The sequence below is a fragment of the Coturnix japonica genome, linkage group LGE22C19W28_E50C23 (assembly GCF_001577835.2).
Source record: "Coturnix japonica isolate 7356 linkage group LGE22C19W28_E50C23, Coturnix japonica 2.1, whole genome shotgun sequence".
NCBI classification, from domain to species: domain Eukaryota; kingdom Metazoa; phylum Chordata; class Aves; order Galliformes; family Phasianidae; genus Coturnix; species Coturnix japonica.
Genome location: NC_029544.1, coordinates 112,256 through 132,935, shown reverse-complemented (window position 1 = coordinate 132,935; position 20,680 = coordinate 112,256). Strand labels below are relative to the sequence as shown.

General features: G+C 54.7%; 1 protein-coding gene and 1 long non-coding RNA gene across 3 annotated transcripts; one reads left to right on the top strand and one right to left on the bottom strand.

Moving 5' to 3' along the window:
• Nucleotides 1–3,244: 3,244 nt before the first annotated feature.
• On the bottom strand, nt 3,245–19,740 carry FIGNL2 (fidgetin like 2). Its single transcript, XM_015886872.2, has 2 exons — nt 19,608–19,740; nt 3,245–7,392 (listed from the first exon to the last, which is right to left on the bottom strand). The coding sequence occupies exon 2, from the start codon at nt 7,379–7,381 to the stop codon at nt 5,228–5,230; it is 2,154 nt and encodes a 717-aa protein (XP_015742358.1). The 5' UTR covers nt 7,382–7,392; nt 19,608–19,740; the 3' UTR covers nt 3,245–5,227.
• On the top strand, nt 9,713–12,642 carry LOC107325728. 2 transcript variants are annotated; one of them, XR_001559754.2, is made up of 4 exons: nt 9,713–9,831; nt 10,912–11,094; nt 11,214–12,098; nt 12,483–12,642. It is a non-coding gene; the product is annotated as an uncharacterized LOC107325728 (long non-coding RNA). The 2 variants fall into 2 exon arrangements; XR_001559753.2 differs by having other exon boundaries at nt 11,214–12,642.
• Nucleotides 19,741–20,680: the final 940 nt, after the last annotated feature.

Below are 20,680 nucleotides of genomic sequence, written 5' to 3'. Positions count from 1 at the left end.
GCAGTGGCCGACGTGCTGCAGCGCAGCAGATGGCAAAGCAGCATCCGGGAACAGCGGGGCGGCCATGCAGCTCTGACCTTCCCTTCCTGGAAGGAGCAGCCCCGAGAGGAGCAGCGCTGTGCCAGGAACCCACGGTGCTGCTGCTCCAGGAAACAGCACTCTCTGAAGGGAAGGAGATACAATTTCATTTAGAAAAGCATTCTGTGGTTAACTGCTCCGCTCGTCTTTTAAAGGCAACGCCGGTGCAACTTGGCCTTTATTTTCTTCTCTAATGTTTTCCATTTGGGTGGATCGGTGCAATCTGTTTCTTGATGCAAAGTTAGAGGTTTCAGTTCTAATGACAGCAGTGCAGATGGTGGAATCAGATCTAAAGACGTTTCATTACTGCAGGGAACTTCCTGAGAAATGGAGACAAACACTCAGACGTGACAAAACAGCAGCTGAACAACAACTGCTCCCAAAACAAAGCTCCAGGAGAGCAAAGGTTGCTGAAATGCTCGAGTTCAGCTGGATTCCTGCAGGGCTGGGGATGTTCCCACATGGGAAGGGAATTATTTCCCCATCTCCTTCCCTGTATGAGAGCATCATGGCAAATGTTGCAGCAGAGAATCCCCACTGAGGGGAAGAGAAAAGAAGAAGTGCTCAGAGAACCCACACAGTGCTTGGGGACCCCCACTCCAGAGGGTCAGAGACCCAACCAAGGCTTGGAGAAACCTGTAGTGACTCAGAAACCCAATCAAGGCTTCAGAGACCCTATTGGAGACTGGGAGACCACACTGGGGTCTTGGAGACCCAACCAAGGCCTTGTTGACCCCATCCAACGGAGAGCTCCAAGGACTGCAGCGGTGATGTGGCCAAGGGAGCTCAGCCTGGCTCCGTCCCTACCCAAGGACCTTCCAACAGCCAGTGACAGTTCACAGGGGATGCCCACTGGACATCCACATTTGGAAGCTCAAGGCAACCCAAGCCAAGGGCCACACACAGGGCCACCCTCTGCTCCACAACTCTTTATTGGTACGTTTTCCCACCAGCACCTGATGGTGATGTTCCAGTTCAGTCCTGCCCTCACCTCAGGAGGTGTCCGAGTCCAGCACCCAGTGACAGGAGAAGGCAGTGATCACAGCGACGAGGATGGAGGCGATGAACCCCCCGAGGATACCCGAAAGCACGGGGCCCACCCAGCCCAGGAGGCTGCGGGTGTAGGGAGGGGGTGGCCGCCTCTCAAAGCGCAGATCCCCCAAATCCCCTGTTCTCCTCCTAATCCGTGCCGTGCCGTGCTGCTCGCCCTGCAGCAGCAGTGAGGAGGTGAGATGCTGCACACCTTGGCCGTACTCCTCCACATTCCTACGCAGCTCCAGGCTCCGGTCCTGGTTCAGGTTTTTCCCCAACTCCCGGGCGATGTCGGGACGCCCAATCCGGCGGAGGCTGCGAGACAGTTGGTCCCACGATGTCACCTCTCCCTCCGTTTCCATCCACTTCCGTAGAGCCTCCGAGCAGCCAGGGCGGTGGCGTGGGATGCGGAGATGACTGCTGTCCTTTGGGCTCTGCCCCAGTCCCCTCCTGTCCTTGCTGAACATCATCAGCTGCTCCTGGAGCTGGCGGCACTCAGATGGGGACAGCATCGCGGCAATGCGGGCCATGGTGTGACGGCCAACGTTGGCTGCCACTGTGTCCTTACAATGTCCACCCACTGCCACCAAGAGCAGGATGAGACCCACAGGTGCCAGCATGGCTGCAGTGCCCATTGCCACGGCTGTGTCCCCAGCTGACATCACAGAGTGGCACGTTCCAGGGATTCTCAGTCCCTTCCCAGTGCTGAGCATCTCCTGCTCTCAGCTCAGCCCCAGACCCACATCTCCCCCAAATTCAGCATGGAAACAGCCTGGATGGGAGCTCTGTTCCCAGCAGAGCAGCATCAGAAACTGCTGTTTAAGAACCATTTGGTCAGTGCTCTCAGAGTTTGATTTTTGGGTGTTCTGCCTGGAGCCAGGAGCTGGATGCAAATGTTCCTTATGGATCCAACTTGGGGTGTTCTACGGAAGGGCCAAGAACCTCACACAGCCTGCAAAGTGCCTCAGGGCACCTTCACCATCTCTAGCAGAGAGTCCATCCATCTGTCTGTCTGCTCATCCATCCATCCATCCATCCATCCACTCAAATCTCATCCATCCATCTGTCCATCCATCCATTCACTCATTGCTCATCCATCCATCCATCCATCCATCCATCCATCCATCCATCTATCCACCCATTCAAATCTCATCCATCCATCCATCCATCCATCCATCCATCCATCCACCCATTCAAATCTCATCCATCCATCCATCCGTCCATCCATCCATCCATCCGTCCATCCATCCTTCCGTCCGTCCATCCACCCATTCAAATCTCATCCATCCATCCATTTGACCATCCATCCACCCTCCCGTCCCTCCAGGACGTCTGTCCGTCCGTCCATCTGCTTTAACCACGAGGTGGCATTGCAGCTCCGACCAACAACCTCCTCCCTTCGGTTCACGCCGTTCCCATCCCGTTGCTGCAGCTCCGCTCTCCTCAGCTCAGCCCCAGCGCAGCCCCAGAGTGAGTGGGGCAGAGACCCGGAGATTTCCCTACAGACTGCAGCTCTCACAAAGCCTTAACGAGATCACTTTTTCCACTCATACCTTTGCATTTGCAACAATCACTCTCTCCCCCCACCAAACTGCCTCTAATGAGGGGATACGAAACACCTGGACCCCCCCTCAAATGAGGAATGGGCACAGCTGGACCCAAACTGCCCCTATGGAAGGGATGGGCAGAGCTGAGCCCCAGCTGCCTCTATTAAGGGGCATGTCCCCTCCCCCAAGCTGTCCCCTATTAATGGGATGGGGCACTCCTGGACTCCCCCAAAGCACCCCTTGCAAGTGATTGGGGCGCACTTGAACACCCCAGATAGCCCCAGTAATGGGGCAAGGCTCATCTGGCCCCACAACAGCCCCTAAAAGGGGGATGGGTACATCTGGAACCCCCCAGCTTACTCCCAGTAATGGGACAGGGCACACCTGGACCCCCCAATCCACCCCCAACAAGGGATGGGGCAAACCTGGACCCCCACCCAATGCCCCTCACTGTGATGCTTTCTCCTCTTGCAGTGCCCCCCATATCCCTCTGTCCCCCACAATGTCCCCTTGCACTCCCAATTTGGGTCTGAAAATGACAGGATTGGGAAAAAGCTGGTGCCAAAACCATGGGCTCTCTGGAGGGGTTTCGTGTAATCTCTTTAATACTGTGTAATACTTTTCTTTTTAAAATACAGCATTTCTTGAGGTAGACCATTGCAGCTCAAAAGCATTTCTCATTTTCAGACATCAATAAGACATGAATTAAATATTTTCATGTACAATACGTTGCAAAATGAGGTAGAAATGGTTACAGAGAGTGTACAAAGTCAAATAATGATAATTAATAATAATAATTAAAAACAAAAACAAAAACAACAACAAAAAAGTCTTCAGGAACCCAGTACCACTTTTTGGAAGAGATGGGGAGGAGGCAGAGGTGCATCCCCATTAATGCCCTTTGTGCACGCGCTCCCGTGCACACTTCAATGGGAAAATGAGAAAAACTTGGGGGAAAACCCCCCAAAATTGGCTCCTTTGGCATCCTGAGCACTGCGGGGGTGGGAGCACCCCATGCCCACAATACTCTTCTCCTGTTCTGCATGCGCAGACCCTGAGATTCGGGGGGAGAGCGACTCCCAAACACAGTACATAGCACTAAAAATAATAATAATAATAATAATAATAATTAAAAATTATTATTCCTGTTCTTTTTTTTTTTTTTTTTTTTTTTTTTAAAGGAGAAAAACAAAATGAAACAAAAGCAAAACACGACAACCCAACCAGGGTTGTCCCAGCCAATAAGGGAGAAAGACTGAACCAAAAAGTGGTGCTGGGGACAGCTCCAAAGCCAAGACCCTACAACGACCTCCACCCAACGCCATGAGGGCGACGGGAAGGGAAACAAAGCCAAACTGCCACCAGAACAAGGGCACAGAAAACGTGAGAAGCACCCGAAATACATTCAACTTTCACCTTGGTAACAGCTTCAAGTTTTTGCTCTAGTTTCATGGGGTTTCGTTTTGATTTCTGTCACTCTTTTTTTTTTTTCTTATTTTGTTTGTTTGGGAAGCAAACGCACGAGAAAAAGAGAACTTTTTTTTTTTTTCATTTTTTTTCATTTTTTTCCCTTTTTTTTCTTTTTTCTTTAACTCTGAGGTAATTCATTTCCTGAGTAGTTAAAAAAGAAAACAAAAACACCAAAAAAAAACAACAACAACAAAAACCAACAACAACAACAGCAACAACAGAAAAAAAAACACCCCTACATACCTTACAAAAATAAAAACAAGTCTAGCATATTAAACAATCTACAGCATTTCACTCCAAAGCCCTGGGTTGTGTGATCCCCCCGCCTCCCCCTCCCTGCACCGCTTCCTCCATGGCTGTGGTCAATGTTTTGCTTGGGAAGAAGTGAGAAGATGGAAACCCTCTGTACGCAGGGACAGGGGTTTGTGCATGGATCAATAGAGAGTTTTAATTGTGGCTTGTTTTCAGCTCTTCTCATCACATCTGAGCAACGTCATTGGGCTGCGGATGTCCACTGCACGAGATTGGAGAGGATGAGCCTTAAGGTTCTCTCCCAACTCAACTGATTCTGTGGTTCTGTGATTGAGATGTGGGTGTTTGTTACATGGGGGTTGCGCTGGATGACCCTTAGGGGTTCCTTCCAACTCAACCAATTCCATGGTTCTATGATGGAGATGTGGGTGTTCATGGCATGGGAGTTGCACTGGATGAACTTTGAGGGTCCCTTCCAACTCAACTATTCTCTGGTTCCATGGCTGAGATCTGGAAGTCCCTTGCACAGGACTTGGAGTGGGTGACCCTTAAGGTTCCCTTCCAACTCAACCAACTCTACGGTTCTATGATGTGGATGCTCACTGCATGGGAGTTGCACTGGATGACCCTTCAGGTTCCCTTCCAACTCAACCAATGTTATGGTTCTGTGATCCTACGGTTCTACGACCACCGGTCTGGAAACGGCTGCAAGGGGAGGCGGGTGAACAATAAATAGGTTATCCTGAGTTCAACGAGCGACTGCTTCAGAAAAACAAAGGACCAAAAAAGCCCAGTCCTATCAGAAACCCTAAGAAAGAGGTACGTTGGTTGTTGCCGGGTCTTCCCGGTCAGTGCCTGGACCCGTACATCTTATCCCACTCAGCAAACAAGTCCAGCTCCTTCTGCGAGGCAGCGGGGCGGACCTTGCAGAAAGCCTTCTCAAAGTCCTTGTAGGAGGTGGGTTGGATCTGGCCCGGCAAGCCGTGCAGCGTGGTGGCCCCAGCATGCTGGCAGAGCTGGATCAGCTCGCTGCCCGAGAAGCTCTCGGTGTGCTGTACCAGGGAGGCCATCTCCCGCTCGCTCAGGCAGGAGCTCTGCTGAGCCAGGGCATGGTGGAGGATCTGCCGCCGAGCGATGCTGTCCGGTGGGGAGATGTAGAAGCGCTTGGCAAAGCGCCGGTGGGAAGCTTCATCCATGCTGCCGGGCCTTGAGGTGGTCCCTATGATGACCACGTTCTGCTCAGCCGAGGTAGCTACGTTGTCCAGGTAGGAAAGGAGCTGTGACTTGAGGTTTCCAGCCTGACCGCCATCCTGGGCCACCAGCAAGGATTCCACCTCCATGATGAGCACCACTGAGGGCTGCCGGCACTTGGCCACAAAGAAAACGGTCTGGAGGATCTTCTCAGCTTCAGCTTTCCAGGTGGTGAGCAGGGCAGTGGCGCTGAGCTTCAGCAGCGTGGAGCCCAGCTGGGTAGAGATGCAGCGACTCAGGAGGGTCTTCCCAGTGCCACGTGGCCCAAACAGAAGGATGGTTCGGGGCAGCCTGCTCGCCCCAGTGTAGGCACCAGGCCGCAGGATGGGCCACACCAGCTCCTCCTCAATGGCTGCTTTGATGGAGACCTGCCCGGCGATGTCCGTCCACTGCACAGGCGGCCCGCGCTCCACAATCTTGGTGTTCACCAACTCCAACACCAGTGGGTCAACGTTTTTGGGTTGCTCCTCCACTGGTTGGCTGCTGAAGACGGGCGCTTTGGGTGGCAGCCTCAACGGGAAGGGGTGTCCTGGCTCGGCCGCCCGCTCCCCATTGGCAAGGGGAGGGCTGAACTTCTCAAAGGACTCTGTGGGTCGCAACGGGGCGTCCCCAGCTCCATAGGGTGGTGAGACCACACTCTTCATCGCCTGCCCACCATATTTACTGCTGTGTTCCTCAGCACTGCCTGTTGGCCGCTTGCTGGCGCTGGGGAAGCCATTGCCTCGGCACTCACCGTTGTCCGACATGGGGTAGGGGGACTTTGGCTGCTCATAGCTGTATTTCCGATATCTGCCCTCTGCTTCATCCTCCCCACCTGAGATATCAAAAGCTTTCCTCTTCAAGGCGCCTGTCGCCTCGGTGCCCAAGGGTGGCACAGCCAATGAAGCCAACCCAGCGGCTTGGTAGCCATAGGCCGGCACCACAGATGGACGAGTGGTGGGCCCGGGGGCTGGCAATGGGGTGGGTGCCGCGATGCCTGAGGGCAGGTAGGAGGCAGAGGGATGGGGCGGGTGGATGGCCCCATAGCCCGGCTGTGTGGCGTAGCTGCCTGAGGCGTAGTTGTAGACAGGGCCAGAGGAACCATAGCCCGGCACCAGGGCAGATGAGGGGTGTGTGGGCTGCAGGAGCCCAGAACTGTGCAGGGTGGGTGGGTGTGGAGGGGCAAGTGCTGTGCTGGGCTGGCCGCAGTAGCCAGAGGGCAAGTAGGTGCTGCCATAGCCCCCAGGGTACTCCTGAGATGAGCCCAGCCCTCCTGAGCCGGCTGCTCCTCCACATGAATTCCCAGCATAGATGGGATCAGCGAGGTTGGCCGACACCACCGGTGAGCCGGTGAGCCCCAGTGGAGCGCTACCAGCCGGCACGGCGGGCGGCACCACGGCCTTGGCACCAGGGAGGCCATCATGGATGGGTGTCAGTGGGTAGGCGCCGTCAGAGCTGTGAGGCACAGGCCAGGGCTCACCATCCCCTTTCTGCCCATTAATGGGCCCAAAGGCACCGTCCCCATAGCCGCTCAGCGCCGGGCGCTCGTAGGGCGCATCCAACACCCCCGAGTACTTCTCGGCGTACCTCTTGAGGAGGTTGGAGGCGGTGAGTGCTGAGATGTCGTCGTTGGCCCAGGCGTAGTTGAAGCGCTGGCGGGTGCTGGGGTAGAGGTCGGACTTGTGGGCTGGCGAGGAGGTGGTGGAGGAGACGTCGAGGTGCTGCTCTGGCCACTGGTTCAGGGACTGGGCATGCTCTGGTGACCAGTGCATCTTCAACAGACCTATGGGTCACAGGAATCGTGTCATTAAAGGGTGTCAAAGACCTCCAGGGTCATCAAAGTCTAACCCATCAAGCCATCTCCACTAGACCATATCCCCAAGTTCCACATCTATAGCAGCGTGAGACCACCAAAACTGGGACAAGTGCCTTCCTGCACTGCTCAAAACACACCAAACCACCCTGTTCCCCTGGACCATGTTGCACCTCCTAATCCCAATCACACAGAATCATGGCATTATAGAATAACAGAAAGGCTTGGATTGGAAGGGGCCTTCAAGATCATCTACTTCCAGCCTCTGTATCCTAAATTACACACTTAAAGTCAAAAAACCCCCTGACCACCCTTTTGCATCACCAGAGCAAACTCCTTGCGCCACTGATGGAGACACTCCCAACAAGTACTGCAGAGCAACCATCCAGCTCAAGCTTTGATGGTCACATCACCCTACAGAAGTCAACACCCAGGTCATCAAACCAACCCAACACCCAACTGAAGACAACAACCATATCATCAAACCAACCCAACACCCAACAGAACACCCACATCATCACACCAACTTAACACCCAACTGAAGATGACACCCACATCATCAAACCAACCCAACACCCAACTGAAGATGACACCCACATCATCAAACCAACCCAACACCCAACTGAAGACGACACCCACATCATCACACCAACCCAACACCCAACTGAAGACGACACCTATGCTATCACACCAGGCCCTCCCAAACCCCACCAGCAGCTCCAGCTCCTGCCCCCTGCTCCCTTTGTTTCACCTGGACCTGAAACCAGGTGTTGGCTGGCCACTTCACACCCAGCATTAACAGCATATTAAGAGCTATATAATAATTACAATGAATGGAATATTAACAAGGGCTTGCCCCAGTGATTGAGCACCTGGTGTGAAGGCAGGGCCAACCCAGGGGAGCTCAGGTGCATGCAATGTACCTGAGTGATGGAAGGGCTGGAGCCAGGATCCACCCCTTCCCAGCCCTCATTTAAGGGTTGGCAGTGGAGGTGAGGGGTGTCTTTTTGGAGATCCCTGTGTATCTGAGGTCTTCTGAAGGTAAGCAGCTGCTTTCCTTTGTTTCTGTGCCCCTGGCTGTTGTATTTGAACAAGTCCTTGCTTGCTGCAGCCTAGGGCTTTGCTGCTCTGCTGTCACATTGCATTGCAATGATGTATTAGTAGTTTTTGGTGTGTTATCACTCAACTGTAGAATATCCTGGGTTGGAAGGGACCCATAAAGATCACTGAGTCCATCTCCTGGCTGCATGCAGGGCACCCGTATTAATTGCTTCTGGCTCATTAATAGCATTTGGTGAATTCTTAGCAATGAGAGAGCTGGGATTAAGCACAGCCAGCTCCGCAGTAATGCAACGGGGAGGATGCAATGGGGAATGGAGCAGCCCTGTGCAACCCCATGAATCCCCCACACTCCTGCCTAGGGAACAAAGCCTGGCTGGGAGCTGTGCATCCCCCCACTTCCCAAGGCAGATGGGGATGTGGGCTTGCACTGCACACACATGGAAGCACTGTCCCACCTGGGCCTGCACCCCTCAGCTCATGGTGGTGCATGTCACTGCTGATATTTCTAGGGTAAGAAAAGGCAGAAGAGCCAGGGCAGCCCCCAGCCCCATTGTTATCTGCTGTACTGAGCCCCCAACCCAGCCCCACACAGAGCTGCAGTGGGAGCAGGAGGACCCTCACACCCCATTCAGCCTTTAAGCCACTTTGTGACCGCGGCACAATTAGATTACTTAATGCTTTAATTGACTTATATGGCATTTGTACTTCCACTTTGGATATCAAACTTCCACAAGAGGATTTAAATGGCAGCTTTGCGTGGCTTTATCTGCCATCCCCCCCCACCCTGCATTTACTCACCGTTATTAAAGTGCTACTGATAGATCAGCACTTGCCAGAGCAGCCTTGCAATATAAGGCCTTTCCATTGAGCACAAAGAGGGGGCTTCCCAGCAAAGCTTTGCTCCTGTATTGCACAGCTTAGGTAGAATGGGCTGGTAAGGGCTGGAGGGGAGCAATGAGGAGCTCAGGAAGGGAGAAATGAGGCTTTGCTGTGGATTGAGATATTATGCAGAGGTGCAATTTATAGGGGGGGGAGCTGAAGGATCCTGAGTTTCCATCCTTGCTCAGTGCCGTGGCACCAAACAGGGTTGTGCTTTCTAGATCAGGATCCAAATGGTTGCTAAGCTGCCCAAAAAATGCAGGTTTGGGCCTCAAAATGCTTCCTATGGGTGCTCAAAGCTGTTAGCGCCAAGCAGGGAAATACAACTTGTTTTTCTCCCTTTAGTGCGGATGGACACCAGCACCCAAAGCCTAAAGTGCTTAAAGGAAGTAATTAATTGCAGGCGTTGCTTTGCAGCCCCGGGGTCGGCTCGGATGTGATGCTACAGCTCCATCTCAGATCTACACGGTACTAAATGCTCACTATGCATCAGGACAGGGCTCCAAAACCCAACTGCAAAACGGGGAAAGGGAAAGCAAAGCCATGCGAATGCATCGCAAAGCCGGCAGAGGGGGAGGTGGGTGGGGGGTATGGGGATGTGGGGGGGGGGGGTATAAGTTGTCAGGGGGTCGCGATGTGACGTGAATGAGCGCTCGGAGCGGGGACAGATGTTTCAATGCTCCCCTTGGCAGTGTGAGAAAATTACTGTCCAGTGACCAAATGGCACGGCCGGTTCCCACCCTCGCTGCTGCCCCCATTATCCGCAGAGCAAGACAAAGGAGGGGGGGGGGGGGGGGGCTGGGCAGGGGAGAATCCTATTGTTCCCTCCCGCCCTAATTATGGAAATCTTGTTAATCTATTCAGCTGAGACTCTGAAGTGCGCTTTTGTTCGGGGCCCTTCTTGATGCGCAGCGCAGGGGGTGTCCCGATGGAGCACCCCCCCTCCCCCCCCTCAAAACGACCCCTCTTGGGGGGCACCTCGTGTGGATGTGGGTGTCAAACGTGTGTGTGTGTGCATGGCAGGGATGTGTGTGCACGTATTGCTGCTGCTCGTGCAACAAAACCCATGCGGATGAAGTGGGTGCTGATGGTGGCAGCCATTCAGCTCTCCCCAAAGGGATGAGCACATCCTATGGGTGCTGGGTGTTCCTATGGGTGCTGGGTTGTTCCTATGGGTGTGGAGGGGGAAGGTTTCCATGTGTAGCACTGAGCCAAGGATGTGCCTGAAGTTGGGGTTCCCTGCAAATGCTGCCTGTGCCTCAGTTTCCCCTTTGCTTTGCAGCCCCCAACCAAAGCAGGGAGGCAGCGTGTGCAGCAGAAGCAATCTGATGAGCTGCTCACTTTGCTCGCATCGCTGTCATCTTGCTGAGGGCCCCCTTTAAAGGGGGAGGATTTCTGCTTTATCAGGACTCTACACAGCCCCCACCATCCCTCTATTGGCCCCAGAGCGAGCGCACTCAGCTGCTGGGGGTCCCAGCTCTCAGCCCAGCCCCTAAGGTTTCCCATAGTCTTACAAACAGCTCACACCGATCTCTTTACATCCCACAGATGGCTTTTCCCAGCAGGATTTTGCTCTCAGCTCCATCCAGGCAAGGCCCTGTTGCGTGCCCTTACAACACGGCTGCAGTTATTGCATCAACAGCTTTGCTGCTTGCAATAGGATTTGCCCCAGGTCTTGCATTGTGCCTCAGTGCTTTGCAGCCACGGTTCAGTGCTTTGCCACTGCAGGAGGTGAGGAGCATCGCTGGAGGCTGAGCAGCACGGGGTTCTACATGGCATGGGGGGGTGGGAGGGGTGGGTTGTTTCTTGTAAATGAGGCATTTCCTGATGATCTTTTTTGGCTTCTGCAGTGCAAAGCTCATCCTGGCCCGGCTCACCCCTGGCTCACAGCAGCACCGTTGGTGTTACGGCGAGTCAGACCCTGGCAATAAAGGAGAATTATGGCCGATGGAGACACGCTTGGAGCTGGGGGCTGTGGTGAAGGGCTGAAGTGTTTTTGCAGTGCTGCTATAGATCACAGCGATGTTCTGACCTCCAGGAATCAGAAGGGACCCCCTGGACCCGAGGCCACAGAGTGACATGAAGAACCAAGGTCTCTGCAGCGCTCTGTTCTCTGATGGATCTTCCAGATGTTCCCTCTTTGGGGTTTCTTTCTTTGCTCACACAGCACTCCAGAGGCTGCATCTCAGAGATGGATGGATATTGGCTTTGGCAATGCCCCTCCTGCTCCCATCTTCTGTGTTTCTTGCACAGCTGTTTTGCTTCTCATCAGAGCAGAGACAGGAGCACCCAAATCCCTGCTGTATGGCTCAGCCACAAGCTCTGTCTGCTCATGGTGGTGAGATGGGGACGCTTCCTTCTCCCACTCCTCCCATAGGAACTCCATGGACCCACAGGGACACCATGGATTCATAGGGACCTCAGTGACCTGTAGGGATGCCACGGACCCATAGGGACACCACAGACCTATGGGGAAACCACATATCCATAGGGACACCATGGACCCATGGGGATACCAGTGACCCATAGGGACACCACAGGCCCTAAGGGACACTAGTGACCCACAGGGGCACTACAGACCCATGGAGACCCCATGGGCCTCCAGCACAGCTTTGGAGTTTAAGGAAGCTGACCACCAAGGCACCAGCTTGGGTTGCACAGTGAACCCAACACGTTTGCAGCTGCCCCCCAGCAAAGAGAAGGACGGGATAGTGACCACAGCATAACCAACACAGGTATGGTAAAAGGAAGGTGGGCAGCCCTGATGTGCCCCATCCCCACCCTACAAGGATCAGCAATTACATGGGAGCTTGAGGCTCATCCATTTGCCCTGCCCAGCCATATATCACACCCGGAGCAGCTGGACATCAGGATGCAATGCAGAGGGCAATGGGCCACAGCCCATCTGTGCAGCTCCAGGACCCGTCCAGGGAATGAAAAATTAATACGTGTCTGTTTGGTCCGGCAGCAGCTGAGCATCATCCTCCATCTGGAGGGGCAGTGCTGGGGGTTGGAGGAATCCCCAGGATCGCAGGATGTAGGTGTGGGAAATGGGGTGGGGGTCTCTGTGATAATGTGTGCCAATGGTGGGTTTAAGGTGTTTTTGCTCTGTGTTTCAGCATCTTGAGAAGGAGGGACGATAAGGATCTAAAAGGAAGTGGGAATTATTGGCTTATTTCATCACAGCATCACACGGTTCTGGCCCATGGAGCGCTCAACGCTGGGATGAGCTGCAGTGTGAATCCATCCCAGTGCTGCCTGCTCTGCCATAGGGAAACTTCAGCCCCGATTCTTCCTGATGTTTCCTCTGCCATAGGGAAACTTCAGCCCTGATTCCTCCTGATGTTTCCTCTACTGTCACTTCTCGCCCTGCGGATGCTCTCCTGCCCCAGCAGCCCTCGGTTCTATCAGAAATTGGCTGGGTTGAGGTTTATGGCCGCGACCTCCAAGCAAGAGCCCACCTTGAAGGGCAGCTCCCAGCAGGAAGGACTTTGGTATTAACTTCATTGAGGTCCCTGAAGTCCGCTTTAGGTAAGTGATCCTTTCCCTCAGGATGTGGCCCATGTGTTGCTGCTCCCAGAACCAAAGCCTGGCACCAAAATCTCTTCCCTCGATGCCATGTGAGCTTTCCAGAGCCAGACTTGGTTGCAGCGCATTGGACCCGTCCCGTTTCCTGAGGATTCCAATGGGGAGGAAAAGCAAAGTCCATTTCTGATCAGCGGAACCATTTCCCCAAGCAGATGCTGTCCCAGAAGAGGTGAAATGGACCCAATTTGAACGCAACCTGCACAACGAGGTGTGCCACAACACAGCCCTGTGCTCCACCCCATAGCGAGCTGTGGGCTCTGCTTCTGCCCATGGACCTCTATAGGGAGATGTAGGGGAACAGAATGAAGGCATCTTCATGCCATCCTCTGCTCTGCTGCTCCACAACCACAGAACCACGGGATCCTGTTTGGAAAGGACCTTCAAGATCCCCACATCCATCCCATCCCAATGCCCACATCCTGCTGTTGCACCCACGGTTTGATGTGCACCCAAACCACCTGCAGGATGCGTGCACGAACCCCAGCAGGTTGGTAGCAGTTCTACTCTCCTCCCTTTGCAAGAAGAATTCATCACAGCTCTATTTCATTACCCCACAAACAACAAACAGCCCTTCATGCTGTGGGGGCTTAGAAGACCCCCATCCATAGCCCTCCCTTCTCCGAGTGCTTTCCATGCTGCAGCTCCAACAGCAGCCTCCCCTGGGGGCAAAGCAACACCAGCAGCCCCCTCTACTCCCCCCCTGCTCTGTGTGCTGCCATAGGGCCGGGGGGCTGCAGAGGAAGCTGCAGCACGGAGATAATTTGCCGCGTGCAGCGGAGCCTGGCGCAGCGGTAGCTGTAACGCTCCAGCTCCTATCCTCCACGGAACGAATCAATCTTAATTAACTCTAATTCTGGAGAGCCTGCCCTGCCCTGGCCAGCACCTTTAGCAACGCGGTTGGATTTTCTGCCTGGCTGCCCTCCCTGGGTTGGGGCTGGATGCTCCGAGGGGGGAACGGAGCAAAAATCTCCCACTTATTTTACACCAATCCATCCCTGCTGTGCACCCTGGGGGAAGGCAGAGCCCATCCCACACCCACCCCAAGGCATGGAGTGGTGTGGAGGCCTCTCTCCCTCGGTGCCTTTTGTTTTCTCAAGCCTTTTGACTCCCCGATTCTTTCTTCACCGCCGCCCCAGCAGCAGCATGAAAAGCCAAAGTCCCTCCTGCACTCCATTCACTAATGGATTTTCCAGCAGTTCCCCTTCTTTGGGGATTCTTTCTTTGCTGACAGCGCTGCCCTATAGGCTGTATCTTCCCCTCTGCCTGCAGGGATGGATGTGTGGGTCCCCAACGCCAACATCCATCCCTGCAGCTCCCACCTCCTGTGCTCCTCGTTATTGGGCTTCTAATTACAGCTGGGTCGGAACATCTCTGCTGCTTTTAGGACAGGATGGTGCAGCGCTGCTCAAAGCCAGAAGGTAAAATGCCACCCAGTTGGGAATTCACCCCCCACCACTCTGGGTGTTGGCCCCAAAAAGTTGGAAAATCGCCCCCAACAAGTCAAGATTCACCCCTAAAAAAGGGAGATCCTGAGGACAGCAGACCCAGTATTGATCTATGAGGCCATAAGCTGCTTCTTCAGGTCCTGATACACCATGGGAAGGCTTCACCCTATTAACAGAGTGATATTCCTAGTGCTGGGAAATGGGGAGCAGCCCTGAGCTGTGCTGCCCCTTTGCAGCCTCCATCGATCGTGCAGCACCGGGCCCATCTCCGAGAGATAATCCTGGGGCAGAAATAATTCATTTTCCTCCCTTTTCAGCAGCCGCTCATTAAAAAGTAATCACCTTGTGCCAGGAGGATGCGAACAGCCCAAGGTCAGACCCATAACTGCCTTATTTCTGTGGTGAGTACCTGGAGAGCACGGCCAATGTGGTGACCCCCAGGAGCTGAGAGCAGTCATGGGGATGGGATGGGGGTAGGTGGCACGTGGTGATGTATCCAGCCCAACAGTGACATTGGGGACACTGTGCATCCTAAACCTGTATAATGGCACAGGATTGCAGCCCATCGCCATTTAATTACACCATTGTGCAGCCATAGCTGTTAATTATGTTATTTCCCCCCTCTGGGAGGCACTGGGATGTAGAACGCAATGGTGGTGGCTTGGGGAGCATTCTCCATGCTGGAATGGAAACATTGGTTGGGTTGGAAGGGTCCTTAAAGATCATGTGGGGCACGGAATGGGTTGGAAGGGTCCTTAAAGATCATGGACCCATAGAATAGTTGGGTTGGAAGAGTTCTTAGGATGACAGAACCATAGAATGGATGGATTGGATTGGACCTTGGGGTCATAGAAACATGGTTTGGGTTGGAAGGGTCCTTTAAGGCGACAGAACCATAGGATGGTTGGGTTGGAAGGGATGTTGAAGATCATGGAACCGTACAATGGGTTGGAAGGGTCCTTAAGGACCACAGAACCATTGAGTGGTTGAGTTGGAAGAGACCTCAGAACCACAGTTTGGGTTGGAAGGGACCTTTAGAGGTCACGGAACCATAGAATGGGTTGGAAGGGACCTCCAAGCCCATTCAGTTCTTCCCCCTCCTGCCCCAAATACATCCTTCCTTAGGCAAACAGCATTGCCACACACAGACCCTATGGGACAAGGAGCAGAGCTGGGTCCAACCCCACTGCTGGGAACATCCCCTCCCTTCTGCAGACAATACCAGCCCGCAGCTGATACCGTCGCTTTGGGAACACGGAGGGAGATTAATGACAGTGAACAGCTGAGAGCCACCAGGCAGAGGATGGGGAGTGGGCTGTGGGGTCCCTGTGGCCATGAGCCCCTTCCTTGCCCTGTGCTGCTGCATCTCTCCTCTATTTACACAGCAAATTCTTTGGTGGGGATGGCCTCCTCCAATGGGTTTGGTTAGGGCAGGAGGAAGGGCCACTTATTCTGCTGTTATTCAGCCTTATTCAGTGTGGGTTAAAGTGCAATTTGTGTCAATGTTTGTTTTCACTTTCTTGTGGTTGGGGAAGAAAATGAAGTGAATCTTTGGAAGGAAAACAGCCTGAAGACGTCGCTGTGTGCAGATGGCACTAAAAATGGGGCAACCAGGACCAGGGCATCTGCAATACAAGCAGTGAGGACACTGCTGTCATCACACACATCTGCCCATCCTTCCCATCATCTGCACTCAGTTGAAGGGAGGAAAGCCACGCAATGCAACCCCTGCCCCCCTCCCTGCTGGAGGCAAAAAGGCCTTGGCTGGGTTTATGGTGGCCCCCATAAAGATCAGGGGCTGCTGATAAGAGACCCCAGGCATGCGCTGCTGCAGGGACGGCGGTGCTGGTGATCTGTACAATTTAACCAGCGTTAACTGCAGCTGATGACAGGGCACGGGGCTGGGAGAAGGAGTTTGCAATTTCCCATCCAGCAATGGGGATTTTCTCAACCACCAATGGGGATTTCATCATCCAGCAATGGGAATCCTTTCAACCTCCAAAGGGGGATCTTCCCACCCTCCAATAGGGATTCCCCCATCCGCCAATGGGAACTCTCCCATCCGCCAATAGGGATCTTCCCACCCACCAACGGGAACTCTCTCAGCCCCCAATGGAGACTTCCCCATCCTCCAATGGCAGTTCTCCCATCCAGCAATGAGAATGTTCCCATTTGATGCTGACAAAGCCAAGTTTGATCCCGGTGGCGCAAACCCAAGTGGTGGCAATGAGGTTTTATGGAGCCTGGGGGTGACAGCAGTGCTGAAAGCCACACGTTGGGTCAACGCAAAGGATGACAAAGGCTCCGCTCAGAGCCATGGAATCACCAGAGCTCAAAACCTACAGCTGAAAAGTGTTTACAATGGCGTAAATGCAAAAGGTCAGCGTGGCGCAGAGGTCACCATCGCTTCTCCAGATGCATTAACGTCAGCTCCGAGAAATCCCTTGTAGGAATCCTCCGGTAAATCCGGCACCGTGGGGACGTTCCCTGAGCTGCAAAAGGGAATGGCAGCAAAGCAGCCAACCTGAGGAAGGAGGGAGGGAAGGAAGATGGGATGGAAGGATAATGGGAAGACAAACAGGAAAACAGAAAGGAAATGGAAATGGAAAGAGGGAAGGGAAGGAGAAGGGAAGGAGAAGGGAAGGAGAAGGGAAGGAGAAGGGAAGGAGAAAGGAAGGAGAAGGGAAGGAGAAGGGAAGGGAAGGAGAAGGGAAGGGAAGGAGAAGGGAAGGGAAGGAGAAGGGAAGGGAAGGGAAAGGAAAGGAAAGGAAAGGAAAGGAAAGGAAAGGAAAGGAAAGGAAAGGAAAGGAAAGGAAAGGGAAGGAAAGAGGAAAGGAAAGAGGAAAGGAAAGAGGAAAGGAAAGAGGAAAGGAAANAGGAAAGGAAAGGAAAGGAAAGGAAAGGAAAGGAAAGGAAAGGAAAGGAAAGGAAAGGAAAGGGATAGGATGCAGAAATAGGGAGCTGGGAGCAGCCTGGGGTAGAATTGTGGCCCCTCCGTTTGGATCAGACACTGAAAGCATCTCCACATCAGCTCCAGTGATCCACAAACAACACAGATGGAGCTTTGGCCACGCACTGCATGGACCCACGGCCACAAATTCCTGCTGCTCCCTTCGCTGTGATGAATTTTCCTTATCCCACTTTGGAGCTTTCCCTTCATTGAAGAATTAACTCTGCTTTATGCTATGGGAGCACGGCCCTGGGGATGCTGTTTGAGCCCCGATGTCAGGAGGGAGAGAAAGGCTGTAGGGGGGGAGAAGGGAGGGAGGAGAAAACACCGCTTCCAGATAAGCAATTGTTAACATGATCCATATGGTACACAACTCGCCTTTCTGTTTAACCAAAATGATAATGGCAAAAGGGAAGAATGCGGCGGGGGCTCCGCGGGAGAACAAAGGCTCTGCCCAAAGCCTTCCCTGCAGAAAAGGGCTTGGAAAAGAGGGAGGGGGGGGAATCTCTTGCCTCTCTGTGCCAAAAGCCCACCCTGAGCCCTCAGAACCCCTCATGGATAAACAGCATCGCGATCCCACAGCTGTCAGCCATAAAATACCCCGCCACGAATGAACGGCGACGCTGTTTCCAGCCCCATAATAAACTTTGAAGGAGAGCTGCTGTAAGGATGGAGCTCGAGGAGCGCCGATGAATCCAGGCTGCTGTGTTTACGTTCCCTCAGACCCGAGCAGCACAATGCAGTTCGTGCCATTCATTATCCCCCAAAGAGAGAAATGTCAACACAGTTCTGGAAACCAAACGTTGGGGTTGATAACAACGGCAGCGCTATCAGCCCCAGCATCACCCCCAGCATCAGCCCCAGCATCACCCCCAGCATCACCCTCAGCATCACCCCCAGCATCACCCNCCCCAGCATCACCCCCAGCATCAGCCCCAGCATCACCCCCAGCATCACCCCCAGCATCACCCACAGCATCACCCACAGCATCACCCCCAGCTCAGCTCGGTTCTGATCGGATCAGTTCTGAACTCAGCTCCACACTCAGCTCTGAATTCAGTTCGACACCGAATTCGGTTCTACTCTGACCCAGTTCCAAACCCAGTTCTGAATTCCGCTCCACATTCGGTTCCGCGCTCGGTTCCAAATCCGGTTCTGAGTTTGGTTCTGCCTTCAGTTCCACATTCAGTTCCGCGCTCCGGTTTGGATTTGCTTCTACATTCAGTTCCACACTCAGTTCCAAATTCAGCTCCAAATTCAGTTCTGAATTCAGTTCCAAATTCACTTCTGCATTCAGGTCTGAATTCACTTCCACACTCAGTTCCGAATTCAGCTCCAAATCCGAATTCAGCTCCAAATTCCGTTCCGAATTCAGCACCGAATCCAGCCCCACACCCCGTCCTTCCCCCAGCTCCGCTCCCATCCCCACACTCAGCTCCGATTTCAGCCCTGCACGCTTTTCTCCCTCTCAATTCTCTCCCTTCGATCCCTCCGGCTCCGTTTCTCAGCCACGCGTATTTGGTGCTCCGGGATGGGACGACGCGGACGGAGACCCCAGAACCATCGCGATGGAGGCAGCGATAAACCCCACAGCGATAAACCCCACAGCATTAAACCCCACAGCGATAAACCCCACAGCGTTAAACCCCACAGCGTTAAACCCCACAGCGTTAAACCCCACAGCAGCAGCATCCCATCGCCGTTCCGTTCCGCTCCTTCTGCCTTTTACCCCCAAATGCCTTTTGTCCACCTCAAAACAACCTCCCCCCCCCACCCCTCCCCAAGCCCACCCCCCCTATAAGCGCTTTCTGGAGCGCACCGCGGCGCTTCGGGGCCGTTTGACGTCCGCGATCCCGCATTGTTCGGGGGCCGGAACACCCCCCGCTCCGGGAATGAGGCCGGACCCCCCCGGGGGCACAACTGGGACCCCCCTCCCCCCCGATAACTGGGACCCCCCTCCCCCCCCGATCCCTTTCGAGGGGTGGGGGGGCGGGGTTGGCTCGGAGGATGCCCGACCCCGGGGTAGGGTTGGGACCGCTCTACAACCAGCAGAACCGAAATCGCCTCATTTGACCCCCAAAAACTCGTTGATTTCCGGAAGGAAGTGCCAAAAGAGCCGAAATCGCCTCATTTCACCCTAAAACCTCCGAGATTCCGGCCTGGATAGGGAGGGTTCCCAGCACGGGGATGCGTGGCCGGGAGCCGCCCCTCCCTCTTTCAGCTCCCCCCCACCCCCCTCCTCGGGGACCCCCCCTACTCACCTCCTCATACCGACGGGCCTTAACGCAGCCCGGGGGGGGGCGGCCGTGCGGGGACCCCCATCCTGCCGCTGCCCCCGGACAATGCGGGGCGGCCCGCGGGCGGCGGGGGCTGTGGGGCCGGCGCTGGGGCTGCGCTGGGGCCGAGGGTTGGGGCTATGGGGACGGCCCCCACGACGCCCACGGACCGCCCCCCGTGCACCGATGTGGGGCGGAGCGGAGCGGCGGAGCGGAGCGGCCCCTCGGGCGCAGCGGGGGTGGGGGTGGGGGGGATGGAGCGGGGCGGGGGGCGGAGGTGGATGAGGAGAAGGGTTTGGGCACGGGTGGGGTTGGGGAGGCACAAAGGGGGAGAGAGGGGCGGGTGGGGGGGGAGACCGGCAGCTCTGAGCCCGTGCAGCCCGACCGCCCCCATCACAGCACCCACAGACCATGGCGTCCTGCATCCCAGCAGCCACGGATCCCAACGTCCTGCACCCCATCATCCCAGAGTCTGTGCACCCCACTCCCTGCTGCCCACGAACTGCAGCATCCTGCATCCCAGCACCCAACCTGCTGCATCCCAACATCCCACCCCAACCTCCCATCACCTCACTCTCCTGCATCCCAGCACCCATGGACCGTGGTGTCCTGTACCCCAGTGTGCACCCCAACCCCTTGCATCCCAGCACCCCAGCATCCACACACCCCAACCCCTACATCCCAGCACCTACGTCCTTCAGCATGCCATCCCCTGACCCCTTGCCCTCAGTATCCCAGCACCCATCCACCCTGACACCCCATACACCCTACATCTCAGCCTCCCAGCACCCTGACACCCCATATCCCAGCACCCATAGACCCTGATACCCCATATCCCACCAACCCAGCACCCATAGACCTTGACACCCCATACCCCAGCACCCATAGACCTTGACACCCCATAACCCAGCACCCATAGACCCTGACACCCCATATCCCATCACCCATAGACCCTGACACCCTATACCCCAGCACCCACAGACCCTGACACCCCATGCCCCAGCAATCCAGCACCCATAGACCCTGACACCCCATACCCAGCCCCATCCCCTCCAGCT